The sequence below is a fragment of the Papio anubis genome, chromosome 6 (assembly GCF_008728515.1).
Source record: "Papio anubis isolate 15944 chromosome 6, Panubis1.0, whole genome shotgun sequence".
NCBI lineage: Eukaryota > Metazoa > Chordata > Mammalia > Primates > Cercopithecidae > Papio > Papio anubis.
Genome location: NC_044981.1, coordinates 5,575,773 through 5,596,105, shown reverse-complemented (window position 1 = coordinate 5,596,105; position 20,333 = coordinate 5,575,773). Strand labels below are relative to the sequence as shown.

The window sequence follows — 20,333 nt, the reverse complement described above, 5'->3', positions numbered from 1 at the left end:
AATGGAATACTCATTGAAAATAATTTGGGAACTATGGGAAGGCATAAAGAAAGTAAAAGTCACCTGTAGTCCTGTGAGCCACAGATAACCATTGTGAAAACTGGATCTGCTGTCCTGCTCTCCCGCATGGACAAAACATGAATATTTATAAAATGTGAACTAGATCACATACTCTTCTCTTTACCCTTTAAGCCCATTGTTATACTGTGAACTTTTTTTTTCAAAGGTGTGCAACTGTTCTTTAAAATGTTTTAAATATCCGTAAAATAGTTCCTTGTCCAGATGAATAAACTATAACGTATTTGTTTCTCAATAGGTCACATTCAGGTTGCTTCCAAATTTTCAATCTAATAAAGAATAATGCAGACATCTTTGAACTTTTCTCAGATAAATCTCTTAGCACAGATTGCTAAAAAGCAGAATTACCAGATCAAGGGAATGGGCACCTCCAGGCTGATTAGTGTTGACAAAACACAAACTTGGAGATTTACACTCAAGGCAGCCTTCTACGAGAGCGATGATGTCAATACTTCCTCATCGGAAGCAGGTATTATTGTTTTTATATTTTTTACTGTAGATGAAAAATGGAATCATTATTTTAAATTACATTTCTTTGATTACTGGTAAGGTAAAACTTTTAAATTTTGTTTTCTGGCTATAAGTGTAGATAAACTGTTTAGTGAACTGTTTTTATTGAGCTGCTGCTCATTTTTCTATTAGAACAAATTTTTTTTCACTGGTTGTTGGAGCTACTATAACAGTACTTTGTAGAAGTAAAAAAAAAAAAAAAAAGACAACGGCTATACTTTCTGCAGAACAAAAGAGATGTGCATGAAAACAAAATTAGAAGGACATACACCAAAATGTTGAGCAGGTGTTATGGATTAGGTGGTAGGACTGCGGGTACTTGCTGAATTTTCTAGAAGCAGCCTAATAAAAAGGTAACAATAAACCATCTTCCATATACATCTCATGTGGTGAAGATAGCAGGACGGATGGGACAGCTGTATGGGAAATACAGGGTGGACTGATTTTCCTTTTAATTCTAGTTGATCATAATTCTCATTTAACATTTTCCCTATGTTCACCTGTGTTGTTGATAGAGATGCCCACCAGAAACCCTGTTCTAGTTGACCCTGTGGATGAACAATGGCAGGTGACAGCTGCCCAAGCTGGTGCTGTGGATGCTTATGTATAACCCATGGCCACTCATGCCTAACCCGTGGCTACTCTCACCATCAGCTGCAGTCTTGTTTTCCTGGTTATGTGTCTCAGTGTTGGTTGGGCACCTTTACTGAAGTACAAGTTTGCTCACATTCGCACAATGTCCAAGCACACACAAGTGCTCTGAGCACAAGCACTGTTTCTCATGCCTTCATCAAGACCCTAACAGCATCTGAGCTATGCTGCATTCTGTTGAAATCAAATAATCATTAAAATAACTGTGATTATGTAGTAGGAAGGAAAGATTGCTATGGGCACATACTGGGCTATAGCTGTTTCCATATTGGGTTGGAGGAAGAAATTCAACTTTAGAGGGAGAACAACTCTTTAGGAAAACACTTTTAAGAGTTTTTTTTTTTTTATGAAAAGTAAGGCTCTCAAGAACTGGGAAGTAAAAACGGAAAGTAAAAGGATCTCATTCTAGGGTGTTGTTACAAAGGAAATGTGTGTGTTGAGGGGTGGGGATGGGGGAAGTGAGGGTTCCTCTTAGTCAGGACAAAAAAGATAGGAGTTTTGGGAGGACCAGGCACTTAGGAAAAACCAGGAAAGGATAGAAGATTTTCTAAAGAGACGGCTGCTTCCTGGTGTGAATCTATTCACAGGGCAAGGATGGAGAGTAAGAGATTCTTTATGGTGATGAATCACTGATAAACTGTCAAAACTGCAATGTGGAAATTCAATTTTAATAGTTTCCTCTCCATTATTTCTTTTGAAAGCCATTGTACTGTTCAGGAGACCCTGGGAAAAGAGGGAAGTAAGGCAATCAGCATTGTGGACACGTTAACACCCCAGGGAACGTTGACAAGAGGGGTGATGGAGGAGGGTCTTGAAGCCAGAATTTAGAGCTGGAGGAGACAGGAGGACATAAATACCTCCCAGGCAATCTGCAAAAGCACTCAACAGGGCAGGTAAGTGCAGGAGAGCTTAATGTTTTTATTAGGATTTTAGAGGGAAGAGTAGAAGGAGGCTGGTGACCCCAGGGCACATTTTGGTCGCAATTATGTTCCACGGGCTGGTATCACTCATTTTGAGGACCAAGTTTTAATGTCTTGGGCGGCTAAGGTCTCTCAGGATATAGAGGGGATCACCCCTAAAAAGTATAGCCTGAAGGAAGCATTAGAAACTGAGAGGTTTGCTTTGTCGCCTCCGTTCTCTGGCCTTCAACAGAAGGTCAATTGCAGCATGTCATCTCTTCTCAAGCAAAAAAATTTGTGAGACTATTTCCTAAGGACAAGCCTCTGGCAGGATGTTCCTAGAGCTTAGCTTACGATTCCCGCCACAAATCAATGTGTTTCAGACATTCCTTCTGATCCAAGGGGCGCCACTTCTGGATCAAGACAAGACTGCAGCCTCATTCACCAGGTTATGAAACAGACAGTGGGGAAAATCTCCAGGAGGCACACAGCAGGGATTTCCGCATTCGGTCAGCTGGTAGAACTTTCAGAGAAGTTCTTGGGAGATTTAGAGAGCTCATTCCAAAACTTTGGAGAAAGAGGGGCTGAAAATAGAAAATGAATTATTTATCATATTCTCTCTGTAACTCACAGACTTTAAAGAGCACAAACCAGGGTCTTTCCCTCCTAGCTTCCACACCACTCGGCCAGGTAGGTGCCTCTTCGGCACCTCTGAAGGATGTGGGAATGAGACACATTTGAAGCTCCAGAGGCCAAGGAAAGCGCAAGCAGCGCTCGTATTCCAGAGGATGGCTGTGTGTGAAATGAGGTGAATCTCTTCCCTGAGAGATCGTTTACTTAGAGAGTAAGAGGCTATCTGCAGTAGTGGTTGAGGGCACAGCACTGACAACACAGACTATAAAAGCATGTCCTCTCTGATGTAAACTTAGTGCCTCTGAAAGAAGCCATGGCCTGAGGGGCTAATCTCGGCTGACAGGTACCCTCTTCCAGGAGGCCAAAGTGTCTTCTCACGGCACCAGCTCAGATTTCCTATCTCCCTCCCATCCACCTTTCCTCCTAAATCTACGAAGGATGGCAACCTTCAAGCGTGGATGGAAATGTCCCTTAAAACATGGACATCGGCTAAGTCTACAAAATAGTTTCATCTGCTTATCAGACCTCCAGGAACTTGGGTGAGTGTGGTAAGGGGAGGGGATGTGAGAGGCTAGAAATGCAGGCACCTTTTAGAGGATGCTTCTTTGAGAAAGAGATTTGGCAAACTTTATCTGTTGGCTTCCCTCATGAGGTTTCTCACTGAGTTCCCACTTCTACGACTGCCTCCCAGGCTCTTTTACTCAGCAATAAGCCTGGGAGGCTTTGATGCCTTGATCTCTCCCGCTTTTCTCTTAGTTTTGTCTCTCTGTTTTCCACATCCATCCATTTCTTGTAGTTTTCAAAGATGCCATTTGAATCCATACTTTCCTTGCTGCCATCTGCATTAACGGACTGCCTGACAGACATTCATTCACTCATTCATTCCTCACCCATTTACTGCATTCCTCCTTGGTGCTAGGCATGAGACATAATTCCTACCCTCGGGAATTTCACAATCGAGTCAGCAAACAGACATGTGAACACTTCAAGTAGCTGCGAGATAAAACTGTATGTGCGAGAAATGAACGCACACTCTGCTACACAAGCTCACAGGCAAGAACAATGACTCTTGCCTTTGACTCTTTGACTACAGCCCCTTGCTTGGCTCTGCATGGGCTGGGTACCCACTCCTCTCTGTCCTACTCACTGAAGCCGGGATAATTTCCCAAAGCATCATTGCAAGGCCACTGTCACTAACGGGGACTTACCTGTGGCACTGGCTCCCACACAGGTATCTTGGTTCTGATTGTTGGAAAGTATTTGGAGCAGAGCACTTAAATGCTCTACTGCCAGAGAAGTCTAGCCAGAGGAATTTGATTATGCTGGCTCATTGCCACGTTCTTGAAGCAATATTACAGTGTGAGGGGGCGAGGCAGGGGCAGGGGCGTTTGTACCTTGCCAGAGAGGAAAGCCGGAAGAAATAACTTGAATGGGAGCTAGGAGGAGATAGAAGAAAGCAGAACACAAACCTTACCTACTTTATGGATCCTCTTCAGACCAGGCCTTTTAAAATATGGTTGCTTTGATGCTCAGTATTTATACCATGCCCATATTAAAAAAAAAAAAAAAAAAAAAAAAAAGCGAGACACATGGTTCGCTCAAGAATTTGTTCTGATTCACAAATTTATATGAAAGTTAATCATCTTTGGTTACATAAAAATTAATCATCTTTGGTTTGTTTTAAATTAAAAAATAACATTTCATGAAATTAATTGAGAACAGTTTTAGATGTGTGGGTGCTTTAAATATACATATGCCTCTGAATTGAGATCGATTTTTAAAAATAATTGTTTCCAATGATAATAACCATCTCCTGGTTGTTCCAGGAATGACTATACTCTGTGCTTTTCTCAAATGGAATTTTCTTTGTACTAGGTAAATATTGAGACAACATTTAAGTTGGCTCAAGTCTGTCTATATTGACTGCAGAAAGCAGCAAATATCATGGGACAATACCAAAATGAAAGAGGGAATCTTGCAGTCATAAGATGGGGCATACACTTGAGATTGACTACCAAGATTTTCTCTTACTAACATAGAATAAAAGCACACACTAAGTCCTAGTAAGTTTGGGAGCATTTAAGAGATAATTAAACAAAATGAAAGTCTCACATTCAGAAATATGACTTCAAATATAATTCTTTTAACTGCTGTTAACACTTTCCATAAAAATCCGATTTGCGATCATTTAATATATTATTATAAGGCATGTGGCATACAGTCCACCTTTATGTGACATTGTAAATGTCCTTATGGCTAGCTCTGCTCTTTGCAATGGTTTTATTAGAATGTTATTGAGAATTAAAGCAGATCCCAAACTCAGACACCACAGGCATGTGCAATAAAATATATTGTTAGTCTTATAATGTTAAAATAGAAGATGATATAAATCTGAATTTGCAAATATGTATCCAGTCTAATATGTGTATTGTTTCTATTTAATGAATACACAATCCAATTGAAGGCCATGCCTAATCTGAGAATGTAGGAGGAAAGAGAAGAATCAAATAAATGAAATCATCAATAAAAGACAAGAGCAGAATCCCTTCGTTCATCTCATGCTCGGTTCAAGTGTTTCCTTTATGACTGGAGCCGACATCTTTAAGTGCCCTTAAGAAAAGCTTCTTGCATACATAAATGGGCTGTACTAAATTAAGCCTTTCTGTCACAAACTTGAGTCAGGTTGTTTTGACTGCCATTTAAATATTTTTTTTATATGAGCCTAACCAAATTTAATAGTTAGTTATCTTTATTTTAATTTATACTTTAAGTGCTTCCTTCATTCAGTAAAAAAGTGAAATTTCCCTCAGGCGAGAAAAAAAAGAATGATTTTCACCTTAGGTTCAATGCAGCATGTGCCATGATTATGACCGAGATGTTGTTCAATACGTAGGAAAGGTGATTAGGAAAACAAAATCTGTGCTATGCAAAAGACAGTGACATTTAACTTCCTACTGGATATGTTAGCCAATGGAAAATAATGAAAACAATGTATCTTCTGTAGGTTATTATGAATTAGTCCAGGTTTATTTTATTCATCTCTGAATTTTTTACTGAATTTAGTAAAGATCAGCTCTCCTAGGCACTTACATGCAACTTCTCTTTATGGTTTCTAAGTTACTCTTTCAAAATGAAATATTCAGAAACTTGGAGACACAAATCTCAAAGACATACTATATAATTACTCGGTAATGTTCTTACTATACTTGTTCTGTGATTTATCCCAGCTGAACAGGACTCTTTTTAACACTGTATTTGGTACATGTGGAATGGCAAGTAACATATTTCATGACTAGACAAAGAGTTACCGCAGACAATACTACACTGATACCAAAATACACATAGAGATGTGTATGGCTTTCTCACTTCAACAATTCCGATAAGTTTCCATTGAAAAGAAGTCTATTTTCTCTGTCTCCTAAAATTCTCGGTCACTCCTCTCCAGAGCTTCTTCCTTTGAACAGAGCCACATAGACTGGGACACATGACAATCAAGTCCCTGTACTGATTGACAGCACACATGTGGTTACCAGCTACTTATCACTGTGTGTGTGTGTGTGTGTGTGTGTGTGTGTGTGTCTATCTATCTGCAAATATATTTTTATTGACTCAAGAGGTAAAGATATGCAACTTTATCAAACACCTTCTTCACCAAATATTTATTGACCACCTAAGTTGTGACATAACTCTGTATTTTTTTCTTTCCCCCCAAAAATGCAGATTAGAAAACATTTTTTTTATTAATTCCCCATAGTAATTGGGAAATATTGGTAGAAAGTACAGAGTATGACTGGTAGTAAAAAGGAAATTGGGGTCTGGCCTCAGCCTGGCCACCGACCACTTCTTGTGACTCTGAGAACTTCCCTTTGCCTGGGTTGGTCTCAGTGGTTTCATTTGTATAATGAAGGAACTAGACCAGACAATTTCTTTAAAAAATCCCTCCAAGCACAAAATGCCACAGTTCCAAATATGGAAGTATTTTATAATGTTGGTAACTGGCAAAAATAGTACTTCTCCCAGAAGAACGAAATGATATTGATCTCATTTAGGTTATAGGCATTCCTATGTGAGAAGAAGGCAAATATCACACCTCCATCCACCCACTCAAGAATCTGAGAGTCTAGGCAAAGAGAAATCAGGCATTCACAGAAGTACTGTGAAAAAAAACAAATTTGAATGACCACAAACATTTTGCAAATGTAACGTGATATAAAATACCAATAGCAAATCATTGCTCCTTGTCTACAGTTGCCGGGAAATAAGAATTCCCAACTTGCAAACTATTACCTCTGCATGGGTCGGCCAAGGGTCCGATCCCCAGTGGCCTTTACAGTGTGGCCAACTAGAACCAACATCTGACCAACAAGTCTTTCTCTTAATATCTCTGTCAAAAACATCCTCAATAGGAAGTTAACTTCCTAAGAATGTCGACAAATGAAGAAAGTTGGCAGTCTGGGCTGTTGCCAATATTAGGCTTACAGGCAAAGAAAATAAATGGTGTGAATCTATCAAGATGTGGCAATTTCTCTGATATGTGACATCTGCTTTCCTGTTTCTTTTTCTTTCCTTTTTTTTTTTTTTTTTTTTAATAAGAATGCAGTAACTGAAAACAATCATTTTTAAACTGACAAAAAACAGGACACATCGTCAGGGCAAGTGGTTTCTAAGTCAGTGTTTGAATACAACATAGACATAAACCTTTGGCTGGATCACCGAATACTGATACGATTCACTTCAATGTTTTGGCTAGTATTTGGTTGGGCTGAAAGAATTCTTCCACACACACAATAAATTCTTATAGACTCAAAAGTTTAAATAAGCAAATAAGTAAAATGATTAAAGGATTCCATAAACCTACCATCCAGAGAGGAACGCATTTAACATCTTGTCTATCTAGTCTCCTAAGTTGGACAGATACATTATATATATTACGTATTTATATGTATATTCATATCTCAAGTCCATCTCATACTCCAGATATCCCAAGGCGTCCCAAGAGCTGCACAGATCATTATGCTGGCACCCCTGTGTGCAAATCTGTGCGCTAAGGCACCCTGGTTGGGAAGCTCTACTCTACACTTCCGTAAGTTTGAGTTTATCGGAAACAAGCATCACTGACATGGCAGCTAAGAAGCTTCATTTCTTGGAAAGTCCCCATGTTTCTTACATCTGTCCCTCACTTCCACAGAGCTGGCGTGAGTTCGACTAGCGTAAGTTTAGCCGAAGTCTGCATAAATGGGGGGGAGCATAGAATTTTCTCACTGCCCCAGTCCCATTAAAAAAATAAAACCATTGTAATTGTATCCTTGCTAACCTGGATCTCTTCCTGCTTCTGCAGATACTTGCACCAGAATGGACAGGCCCAAATTTGTGGCCTTATTAACCGTGGTGCCCTAGGAAGGGAATGAAGGAATGTTTTCCCGAATGAGTCTTTCTGATGGCAGAAGTGGGGAAGCAGGTGCTGGAGGCTGGACCCGTTCACTTCAGCTCCAGGAACACAGGTGCCATGCACAGCAAAACCAGATGTGGCTTCTGTCCTCCAGGCGCACACTGGTGTGGAAACTGACACATACATGAGTATAATCAACATGGGAAGCAGAGAGTGCCTCTCTAATTGGTTTGTGCTTCCCCAAATTCCTTCAGGGTAGGGACCGCATATTCTATCATTTGCCTTTCCTCAATGGGAAGCACAGTTTGGGGCCCAGAGGAGGTGCTCGGGGGCTCTTGGTTGGTAGACTGACTTGATGCTAAACTGCAAAGGCAGAGGAGATACATTCCCTTCACAGCCCCAGAGGTCTTTGGTTATGTTAATTACTCCTACCTTCCCCTAACAAATGGCTAGGGTGTCACAGCAAGAGGACCCAGAGGGCGCATTAATTGCAGTGGCCCATCTCATCACATTACTCTCACTATTCAAAGGTGTTTCTAATCCAAAGGCAAAATACAGTGTCTCCAAACTCCAGGGAAAGAACAGAGGAACACATGTTGTCAGTGGCAACCAAACTTAGCTTCATCATGAATCACTGTGGCCTCATTCTGACAGGTCCAGTTGCAGCCTAGCCCTAGATCACACCAAGCAGTGACTCAGCTACAATGAAACTTCAGATGCTATTTTTAAGAGGGGGGCTCGCAAGGGGAAGGAGGGAGGTGTAGAAATGCTTTATTATTTTTTCCTGAATTTTCATAGCCTCAACTAAATCTTTACTTTGAGACCAGAATTCTGGAAAAGTTAACCTGCCCCTGAAGTTATGTAACCCATAGTTTACTTTTTATATCACAGTTTGCCCATTAAAGTCACAAACCATTTCCATGGCCAAAATTTGTTTTGAGTAAAATCGAAAAGTGTTCAGAAGGGTCTGGACACAAGGGAAGCAATTATGGTACAGTGGGAGGAACACTGGCTTAAGAAGCAGATGGTTCTGCAGCTTGTAAGTTGTGTCACTGTGGGACTGAATGGCCAGGATGTGGCCAGGGGATAGTGAGGCTGAGGTGGCTGTCCTGGATGGAGTCTCAGGGTGGGCCACCACGGGCATCGGTGGGTGTGCCTACCCTGCTAGCTCTGCACTTTGGATTGGTGAAGAAACCCCACCAAAGCCGCTTTAGGTTCCACAGACTTCAGTGCTGTCTTCTTTTTACTCTTGCCTTCCCACTGAAGGGGCTTTGCTGTTCCCACGGCTACCAACTGATTCCTGTGTTCATTTACTCATCCTTCTCTGGACTTTTTCCAACTGCTACCTTCTCTTGAGCAATTAGCACAGTGCACATATTTCCAGAGTGGAGGCATGGTATTTTTGTGGAAAAGTAGGACAACGTCTTCCTCAAATGCACGTTCCTCACGATGATCGGAATTGTGTTTCCTCTCCTGGCATGGTCCCTGTCTTCTGGGGAACAGTCCCCCTACAGTGATTTTTGGCTTAAGTTCTTAGACACAAGCGATGGCTCAGAAGCCTCACCTCCCAGCGTTGTTGCGATTTCTCCTGCGGGTGTCCCTGTAACATCTTTGGGAGAGCAAGACATCCAGCTCAGAAGCCCTTTCATGAGGCAAAATCTAATCTAAAAACTCTTCAGTGGCAACATCTTTAAAGGTTAAACCATCCTGTGTAAACACGTGCTTGGTTCTTGGAGTAAGTCCTTTCCTATTTTTTCCAGAGCTAAGTCTTCCAGGCTGGAGGGCTTAGGAAGAAATAACGCCCAAATTGGCCCTACAGTGTTGAGTGGAAGTGGGGCACAAGAAGGGGGAGCCTCAGCATCTGCTGATAAATCCATTCATACCACAGTGACCTTGAACACCATAGTTCTTTCTGTAACACCAGGAAGCTCCAGCAGAAACAGAGGAGAGAACTGAGCAGAGCCCCAGCTCAACGCTGAGACTTCCCTGTGCTACACCACATTAATCCTAAGACCGAAGAGCTCATTAGCCAATCACTTTCATGAACAAACCCATCTAGCTCTGGGGACAGGAAGAGCAGAGACAGAGTGGGAGTAACTCTGACGTCATGCTCTGAAAGCTCGGCCATGAAGCCTCATTTTTCTGAGGTACTCATGGACACTGCAACTTCCTCCTCCTCAGCTTCTGGCCAGCAACAGGCCCTAAATTAGTTAAATTTAACTATAATAAACATGCTGCAAATGAATTATATTTAACTCTAACAGCCACCTCAGGGTTTGTCTGGAGATGAAATAATTTTAGCTTATGCTACCATACGTCCCCCAACTAAAGCAGAAAGTAATTACCTAAGGATTTACTGTAATGAGTTCACTGACACTCATTATTCATTATAGTGCGTGAACATTCCAGTCTTTTATACAGTCAGGCACAGACTGCACACTGCTGAATATATAGTCTTGAGTGAGCACAATAAGGACACTAAAAATAAAAAACCACCTGATTTCAGTCTTAAGAATTAGTAATAATTATGAGAAGCCCTGGCTGAAACTTTACACCATCAGTAGAACTGGGCCTGCTAAGAAAATGAACAATGTGATAAGGTTTTGGAGCGATGACACTGCAGAGCAACGCTTAAAAAGTGTGCTTATTTAAAAAAAAAATGTAACTGGGCTTCAGTGCTGTGCATACTAATGAGAACTCATGTTTTTCTATCCATTAAAGCAGGATCCTACTCAGAAGCATTTGGTTAGGGGAAGAGCTTGTGTTTCTAAAAGTACGTACAAGTAATAACTTGCCCAAAATGCCATTCCTTATAAAATATTACGATATTCTACATTTCATTTACTCTGAATAATCTTGCCATTAAAAATTCTCATTTATCTAGTCACCCCTCGTGATCCATTGTGTATCAGTCGTAGGCCAAGTACTATAAGCATAAAGAAAAATAAGACACGGTTTCTACTGTCTAGAAGCTAAAAGTTTACTTAGCCCTGTAAGTAAATATTTCCCGAATTGTGATATCCACAGTGATCGGGGGTGTACTGCCCGTTGAATACATATTATCTAGTCAGTACTGATATAAGTTATTTGGGTGGAGAAATCTAAATATGACTTGATCAAGGATCAAAGCAACTCTAGCCAGCTTTGGCCACTGAATGTCCTCTGTATACATTGTGCATTCTGGGCAGACGCACCCATGCTTGGCTGCATATATCATTAATACACCGCTGTTAACTTTTATATAAGGGTTTATATCTTGCCTCATTCTATGAAAATTTTAAGGAGGCCTACAAAAGAAGGTATACAATAAAATAATGTTTCAATAGGATAGAAATCAAGAATCAACATAAGAAATGGGATGTTACTGACACTTTTCTCACGTCAGACTCCATTTTGCCTGCTTCTTCCCCACTCCCATTCATAGGTCATGAGCTGTGCAAGCAGTTAAAGGGATCTGAAGGTGTGGGGTTAGAGGGAGGCACAAGGCGTGCTTAAACCAACTCGGCCTCTTCTTCTCCTTCACCAGCTCCTCCACTAAGCCCCACTCCGGACAAGGTGCTGGGTGCTCTTGCAGGTGAGAAGGCGGTGCCGGCAGTCACTCCGCTTCACTCTCTGAATCTCAGGACCTCTGTTTGACATCAGGAGGCCAAATGACGAGCAGGGCAGGATTTGGAAGCTCTTGACTTGGGCCTATAATATCACAGAACAGCATCAAAGCCCTCTCCTAACACACTGCAATACGATGGGGGAAAATATTAGCAAGTACAGGACTACTGAGAGCCGGGAAAAGAGCACACAGCAGCAAGCCCTGGGGCTGACGCATTCGGAGGCTCTCTCCAGCCACAGTGAAGGAAAAATGGTCACTTATGAAACCCTTAAGGTTAAATTTATCCTTATCTTGAGGCACACGAACTCTTGGTGCTTAATTTTTAAAACATTTCTCACAAAAGGTTTTATAGGCGGGACGGGGGTTTCTCTGGCTATTTGACCAGGGGACCGGGGGGATGGGGGATGGGCTGAGTGACAGTAATGGACAACCCTCAACAAGCTTACTATGGGACCTACAGTAGTAATTTTCTCTGTTTCTCAGGATCTGCTGATGGAAGCCGAAGGCACAATGTTCAAGTACTGACCACAGAAGGCAATGGCGAAGGAGGCCAGGATAACACGTCTGCTCCATGTCAAGGAATGGCTCCTATTTTCCCATTCCAGGACTACTTTCTTAGGAGAAAGGGAATTAACATCTGTTTGTTGTTTTCAGGGACTGCGCTAGGTACCTTATATTGCTTATTAAAATATAACCTTGAAAGCACTGTGCACTATTATCATCATTACAAGTGATTAAAGCCCTTGAGGCCTAGAGAAGTTAAGAAACTTGCTCAAGGTGGGCCGGGTGCAGTGGCTCACACCTGTAATCCCAGCACTTTGGGAGGCCGAGGCAGGTGGATCGCCTGAGGTTAGGAGTTCAAGACCAGCCTGGCCAACATGGTGAAACCCTGTCTCTATTAAAATACAAAAAAATTAGCTGGGCGTGGTGGCAGGTGCCTGTAATCCCAGCTCCTTGGGAAACTGAGGCAGGAGAATTACTTGAACATGGAAGGCAAAAGTTGCAGTGAGTTGAGATCATGCCATTGCACTCCAGCCTGGGCGACAAGAGCCAAAAAAAAAAAAAAAAAAAACAAAAAACAAAAAACAAACCCCCCCCCACACACACACAAAAGAAACTTGCTCAAGGTAACATAGCAATGAAGAGGTAAAACCTGGATTCAAACTTGGATATTCCTTCAAAGCCATTCATTTTTTGCCTCAGCTGTTTCTACATAAAGAATAACAAATGTTTTGCCTGAATTAAACAGTAAAAAACATCTAAACCTCAATACATTTAATTGAATGAAGTTCAGGAATTCACTTTCCCTCTGGTTTCTCTGGCTATTTGACCAGGGGAGCAGCCATTTCAGTATCACATGAACACACACGGATAACCCTAACAGTGTGCTGGGTGTCCAACAGTCATTCCAAGCTTGAATTGGTACAGTATTATTCATATGAGCTGCTGCTGTCCAACAGCACAAGAGTGACAACAAATTAAATACTTGCTTATGTGGCTACTTATAAGATACATATAAAACAGAAAATAAACCTCACATTATAAGAAGTCATCACCATTTATAAGTAAAATTCAACACAGCTGAAGCTACTAAACCCCACATCATCCCTTGAGGGAAGAAAGCCTCTCATCTGTTTTCAAATTTAAAAACCTCTCATCTGTTTTCAGACCTCCTATTTACTGTTGGTATGCACAGACTTCTGATGGAGCTGAGCAGAGGAACGGTAAAGAGAACCTCTCTGATGGTGGGCATTAAAGGAAAGTGGGCTACGAAATAATAGAGCAGGAGATTGTGGAAAAGCTCAGCAGCTCAGGAAACCCACACACCACACACAAAATCCCACATCAATGTTAGAAAGTGTTTCTCTTGCTCTGAGAGTCGATCACCAGCAGCCAAAATATTTTTTGAGGAAAATAGCACCTGTCTTTTTCAACCCACTAAAGTTAAGATGTATTTACCCACTGTAAATGCAGCCAGAAAGAAATGTAAACTAACTGTTGCTAATATCTTTGCATGGCTGGGTCTCCACTTCCCCCTCTGTAAAATAACAGATTTGGACAGATTGTTCTAAGGGCTTATCCAGCTCTGATGTTCTAGAATTCTATGGGTTTAGCTGGATGGCTCCATGTTTGGTACTGATAGTTATTTTCTTAAGCGGTTATCTTTAATGCCAAATGATATCTTACTTTTTCCCCAAATTTTTATTTTGTTTATATTCACTTAGTTATATTTAACAAAGAATATAATCTTTTTTTTTTTTTTGACATGGAGTCTTGCTGTGTTGCCCAGGCTGGAGTGCAGTGGTATGATCTTGGCTCACTGCAGCCTCTGCCTCCTGGGTTTAAGCGATTCTCCTGCCTCAGCCTCCTGAGTAGCTGGGACTATAGGCATGTGCTACCACACCCGGCTAATTTTTGTATTTTTCGTAGCGACGGGGTTTCACCATGTTGGCCAGGCTGACCTTGACCTCCTGACGTCGTGATCCGACCACCTCAGCCTCCCAAAGTGCTGGGATTACAGGTGTGAGCCACTGTACCCAACCAAATATAATCTTTATTTTTAACTTTTATTTTAAGTTCAGGGGTACATATGCAAGTTTGTCATATAGAGAAACTTGTGGCATGGGGGTTTGGTATTCAGATTATTTTGTCATCCAGGTATTAAGCCTGGTATCCATTAGTTATTATTCCTGATCCTCTCCCTCTTCCCACCCTCCACCCTCCGATATGCCCCAGTATGTGCTGTACCCCACTATGTGTCCACGTGTTTGCAACATTTAGCTCCCACTTGTAAGTGAGAACATTCAATATTTGATTTTCTCTTCCTGTGTTAGTTTGCTAAGGATAATGTCCTCCAGCTCTATCCATATTTCTGCAACGGATATGATCGCATTCTTTTGTATGGTTGCATAGTATTCCATGGTGCATATGTACCACATTTTCTTTATCTAGTCTACCATTGATGGGCATTTAGGTTGATTCCATGTCTTTGCTATTTTGATTAGTGCTGCAATGAATACACATGTGCATGTGTCTTTATAATAGAACAATTTGTATTCCTTTGGGTATATCCCCAGTAATGGGATTGTTGGGTCAAATGTTAGTTCTGTTTTTAGGTCTTTGAGGAATTGCCATACTGTTTTCCACAGTAGTGGACCTAATTTACATTTGGATATGATCTTAACCACATTTTAATTATTTTGTCTATCTGTCTTTGCCTCCAGTGTCTAGCACTGTACAGGCCTGGTATACAGCAAAGCTATCATGTACTATTTATTAAAATAGTACTGCTCTCTGTCCTTGCAACCGGAAAGTTTCCTGGAACTTCAGGCATCATATAGTTCTTCCATAGTCAGGCTGGCTGCTCTCCTGACTTGAACTCCTGGGGGGGCATGTTGGTTGCATTTCTTTCAACTCAAAGCAAATTCAGGGACTTGCAGTGGTCATTAATGAGCAAGAGTTTACTGAGCATATTTCTGTGCCTTATACTACATAAAAAGCAAAACAAACAAACAATATTATTAACTCTTAGTTATGTTTCTTTTAGTTAGGAAATAAATATTCTAAGTCAGTTGAGGGAGTTACTGGATTCTTCTTTACATAGCCCACTATTCCTGGCACTAAGCACCACACACATGAGGTACCCAGTATTTCGGGTTTAGTTGAGTTCAATGAACTGATAACTACTATAGTCTTTTCAAGTGCAGCACCCTAGACCTGTTATGCTATGAATCTTCCCTTCCTCCTTCCAGATCCTACCATGGACCCAGAGGTACCTCCCTTCCCTGGGTCTCTTCAATGCCAGGGCCTGTGCAATTACAGCCACCTCCTCTCCAAACCCTTATGACATTCAGCCACATCACCAACTCCTTCCACTCAAGGAAGGGTGGAACTGTCCTAAAAAGGAAGCAGAAAGCTCTTACCTCCTGCTAAGAAGCTGCCCAGTAGTTGGTAGTAACTGGCTTCTCACTTACCAATTTGAGTCCTTCCAGGGTCTGTTTTGTGAAAGGATTAAAAAGGCAATACTATACAGTTAAACCTCAAAGGAATTAGTTGAAATTTCCATTATCTTTTCAAATGGCTAAATGCATCTCAGCCCCTTATGTTTCCAGAAATTGTTTAGAATGTACTTCTCTCTGTCCCAGGTCACTGACATGTCTGCTCTGGGATACGTGGTTCTGGCTCAGACAACCTGATCTGAGAGGAAAATAAATACGATAGAAACATAAAGCTTACTACCTTATTATCAAGCAGTTAGAAATCACCTCATCCACACACACCCAGGCCTCTGTGTCTCTCTGACAGTCTCCTCTCAAATCTTTCTAGAGTCTGTGAGACTACATCTCCGAGAAATGCTTCCTGTTTTGAAGACGGAGCCGCATCATGACCTCCGCACGCCTGCCCAGTCAGCACACCCCAGCATCCTTGCAGCTATGACCCATGTGCTTAACAACACTGTGAGTGGCCAGCCTCTCCAGGGCCACCTCTGGAGAGAGCCTGCAGAACCATGGCCCCTATTCACCCATCTGTGGACCATGCTGCTTGTCAGCGGAGGCTCCAGATGTCAACTCTCCAGGGTAAGCCATCAGTCAACATCCTGGCCATCGGAGTTTTTGGGTGAGCATCCTCAGGACAATGGTCGCATGTGACTGCCCAGCTCTACTTAAACACATTTAGTCCCTTCACAAACAGCCTGTCCTTAGAAAGCTTTTTGTGAGGAGCTGAAATTGACCTTTGATAACTTTCTTCCCACTGGTCTTTGTTTTGCCCTGAAGCAACAAGTATACTCCCTTTTCTCTTTAAAACAACAAATAAAACAAACAAAAAACCCCTCAGCATCACCGTATATGGAAGGATACAGGAAACCAGATGAAGAGAACTGACAGGACCAGAGTAATAAAAATAAAGTATCTTTGTGAACAAGTGAAGGGGCAGAAACAAGACTTCTAATCGCTTCTCTGTCCAGCTGCCCTTGAGCTACTGAATGATAGACCCATAGGACTCTTCAGAGATCACAGTTATATGCCTCTGCTGAGGAAGGGTCCGCATTGGTGCTCTTAAAGCACAGAGAGGACCAGGATGAGATCCATCCTCAACATCTCATGTCCTAAGAAGAAAGACAGACCAGTCTAGAAGTAAGCATAACACAATGTCCACTTCTTATTCAAGGAACTTACAGTCATTGATTATAGGATACTTTGTGCTTTTGAGATGATGCTTTTAATGGATTAATTATTCATTTAAAACAGAAGTGGAGGAAACCAAGGGAAGTCAGCTTACTACCTTATTATCAAGCATGAGGTCTGGATATAACCTGCAAAATCACTGGCGTAAGACCAACCAGAATCTGGGTGAGGGATCCATGCCCAAGGCCTGGAAGCCAGTTCCCAGGGTGGCAGGCAAAGGCCTCGGCATCCCTGGCGGACCCTTGATGTAACACTGGCTGCCCTGAGGGCATTTTCTAAGTGAAAATGAGTCAAGGGGGTCCACTTGATTCTCAGCCACTTGGATAGTCTTTGACTTCCCAGCCCTTTCTCTCCTCTCCAGCACAGGGGAGTTCCTATTTTCAGCATAAAATTAGCATAGAGATGAACCATTTCAAGGAGCATAGAATGAATTGACACAGGAGACATTAAGTTTTCTGTTTCTAAAATGAAAAAGTTTTCCTTTTTCCTTAAAACCCCAAAGCTGCCACTTAATTTGTGTTCAGATTATACTTTCACTGCAGAGCTGCTAACAGTGGGACACTGTTCAGGGGGGCTGAGAGGGCCGGGGGGCCACAGATCTGAGCTGTGAACACAGCCATCTACTGTGGGGACATTTAAGCACCTGCAGGCCATGGCCCTGGCCAGCGTGCATCCATCCTTTCCGCCTCCAGTAAAGACACCAATGCAGCCCCGGAGCGCACAGTAGTGCTGAGTACATCTTCCCTGGAGATCTACAGAGCAGGACCTGGTCCTGCTCACCTCCATGTCTGTCTCTGGCTCCCCTCATATCATTTCAAAGACATCTTCCTTGTTCTTTTGGACAGGATTTCTCTTCATCTCTCTTCCCACTGGAAAAATGATTCTAAATAGCTGGACTGGGACGAATGACAAATCTGCCATGGAGCCCGCGCCACCCCTTCTTCCACACCAACTTTTGTCTTTTTTTAGGTTTTCTCACATCTCTCCTCTCCGCTCTTTTAAGCTCTCAAGTCCTCTCCACTTTTTCTTTAGTGGATTGCTTCTGATCTCATCGAAACACATTCTCTGAGTCATTAACAATACGAAGCACTGAAGGAAGCTGTCTGCTGGGGGCCCCAAAGGCAGGCCCTGTCCAATGCCAATGTCAGGGCTTTTCAATTAAGGGAGCACAGAACGGCTTTGAATAATGCCAGATCTTTACGGCAAATGATTCCACCCAAACAGATTTTGGGAAGAATTTTTTTGAAAGTTCAATCATCTGATCCCACTGCTAAATGTTTAAAACAGCTGAAAAGGAAAGAGGTTTTATTTGTGCCAAGCTGGCTAAGATATTCCCTCCATCGAAGAGCCATTCGGTACCCAGGGGGGCTTGTTTTTAATGCAAAGGGAATGGCTATTGATTATTATATATATGGGAAATGAGATGTAAACATTCATCTGCTACAAAATCTTATGACTGTGAACCATATTATTTTAGACACTGTGAAAAACTGGACATAGAATCACCTACTTTTGAGAGTTGTATGTGACTAAAACAAAAAGTGTTTCCCAAATGAAACTGTAGCACGTGGAGGCAGCACAAGGTAACAGGCTCCTAAAGCACCATCACTGCCTCCAAGATGCTATCATAGAATTTATTAAGTACTTACTATGCGTCACGCATTGTTCCAAGAGCTTTACACAAACTAATTTAAATCTTACAATAATCCTACGAGCTTGGGAGTATTAGGTCTGCTTTATAGCGAAGTAAACTGGGGCACAAAGAAATTATAACCTGCCGAGGTCACACATGGCCAGCAAGTAGCAGGACCAGCATTCAAACCCAGGGATCTGATCTGAGAATCTTCCCTCTTGACCACTGCACACACCAATTCTACATTGCTGGCTTCTCAATGAAGGGCCTAAAAATTGACTAATTTGCATAACTTTCTAAGATAATTATAGTTTTGATAAATAACTGAAATTAGAAGTTCGTCTCTTCACACACATTTGGATGAATCTAGAGACACCTGTCCCTCGTTCAAACGGTAAAGCCAACAAGGGGAGTGGCCTTGGTAGGTAATGCCTCCCTCCAGGGCTTCCTCCAGAGAAGGATCAGGGAAGGCTCCTTCCAAAGGCAAGCGGCAACATGACGACGCTCTGGGAGCCAGCAGTGTGGGTGACGATTTCCACGTTGCTGTTCGAGTGAGTTTAACATATAGTACAGAGGTGTATTGAGAATGATTGTCAGATTTCCTAAATGACATTCTGCTATTCATGGGGAAGTCCCTGCAAAACTAAAGTAATAACATGCATGTAGAACTGTAATAATAATATTGTCTGCAATGCACTGCAAGGATGGGAAAATACAACAAATGAATAGAACAGTATGTAATAAAAGAGCTGACAAAGAAAAAAAGAATGAAAAAACCCCAACTTTCTGAATTTAAAAATACGTTAGGTGGAAAACCCACGGTAAAAAGTCCATAAAAATTACAGTGGTCTAGATCCATGTCAAAGATAAGCCTAAGATGAAATCTAAGCAAAACAAGAGGAAATATTTTTCCTTTTCTTTTTCATTCAATGTAAAATACCCTTGTGTCCAGTCTAAGGTCAACCCTGCTCACCCTCCTCCAGTGTGGGGTCCCAGGATGTCTTACCTTCTGAGGAACGCTGCACCTCTCCTCTGTCTCTCTCTTACATAGTTACCTCTCCTACTCTGCTGGATCCTTCTACTGACTTCTACACACTCCGACGTTATTACACTTTGACGAAACTTCTCTTACTGCACGCAACCTTTCCAAGCACGGCCTTGTCTCTCTTCTTCCCTTGAGGTGTCTACTTACTATCTCCATTTCTTCTCCTCCCACTTCATCTTCAACCCACTCTAATCTTGCTTCTGGCCTGCTGAGTGATCATTTCTCCCCACAGACACCAGTGACCTCTGTTGCTAAATGCAATGGCTTTTTGTTGATCATGTCATTGGCTCTTCAGTGACGTTGGCTACTCCCGCCATCTTGGAACCTACTACCCCTGGCTTCCAGCGCTCGCACACCCTGGCTCTTCCTCACTCCTGGCTCCCCCATTTCCAGGCAGATTTGCTCTCTTCTCTCTGGCCACTAAGGGCCCTAGTTCCATAAGATTCATGCAAAGCCCCTTGCTCTTCTCACTCCATGCTTCCTAGTCCACCTTCTCCATACTTCAGTTTTAAACACATTCTCGGTGAAGATCACTGACATTTATATGCCAGTGTCTGTGTTTCCTGTAAGCTCCAGACTGTTTCAAACTATCTGTGCAATGTGGTAACTTCAGTGCCTCCAGTAAATCTCAAAGCCAATGTGTTTAAATGCAAATCTCAACCAGTTGTGTCCTTAACAACAATGGCAGCATCATCCATCTGG

At 42.0% G+C, this 20,333-nt stretch overlaps 1 protein-coding gene across 7 annotated transcripts in view; it reads right to left on the bottom strand.

Annotated features, from left to right (window-relative positions):
* The window catches only part of FARS2 (phenylalanyl-tRNA synthetase 2, mitochondrial), a 514,316-nt gene that overhangs the window by 84,271 nt on the left and 409,712 nt on the right, over positions 1 to 20,333 (bottom strand). Inside the window, exon 7 of one of the 7 annotated variants that reach the window (XM_021936588.2) lies at positions 7,342 to 11,850. The exons of the other annotated variants lie outside the window; for them this stretch is intronic. Within the exon in view, the coding sequence (XP_021792280.1) occupies positions 11,799 to 11,850 (52 nt within the window). The 3' untranslated portion in view covers positions 7,342 to 11,798. Of the gene's footprint in view, positions 1 to 7,341; positions 11,851 to 20,333 lie in introns of those variants that run through there. 7 annotated transcript variants of the gene reach the window in all.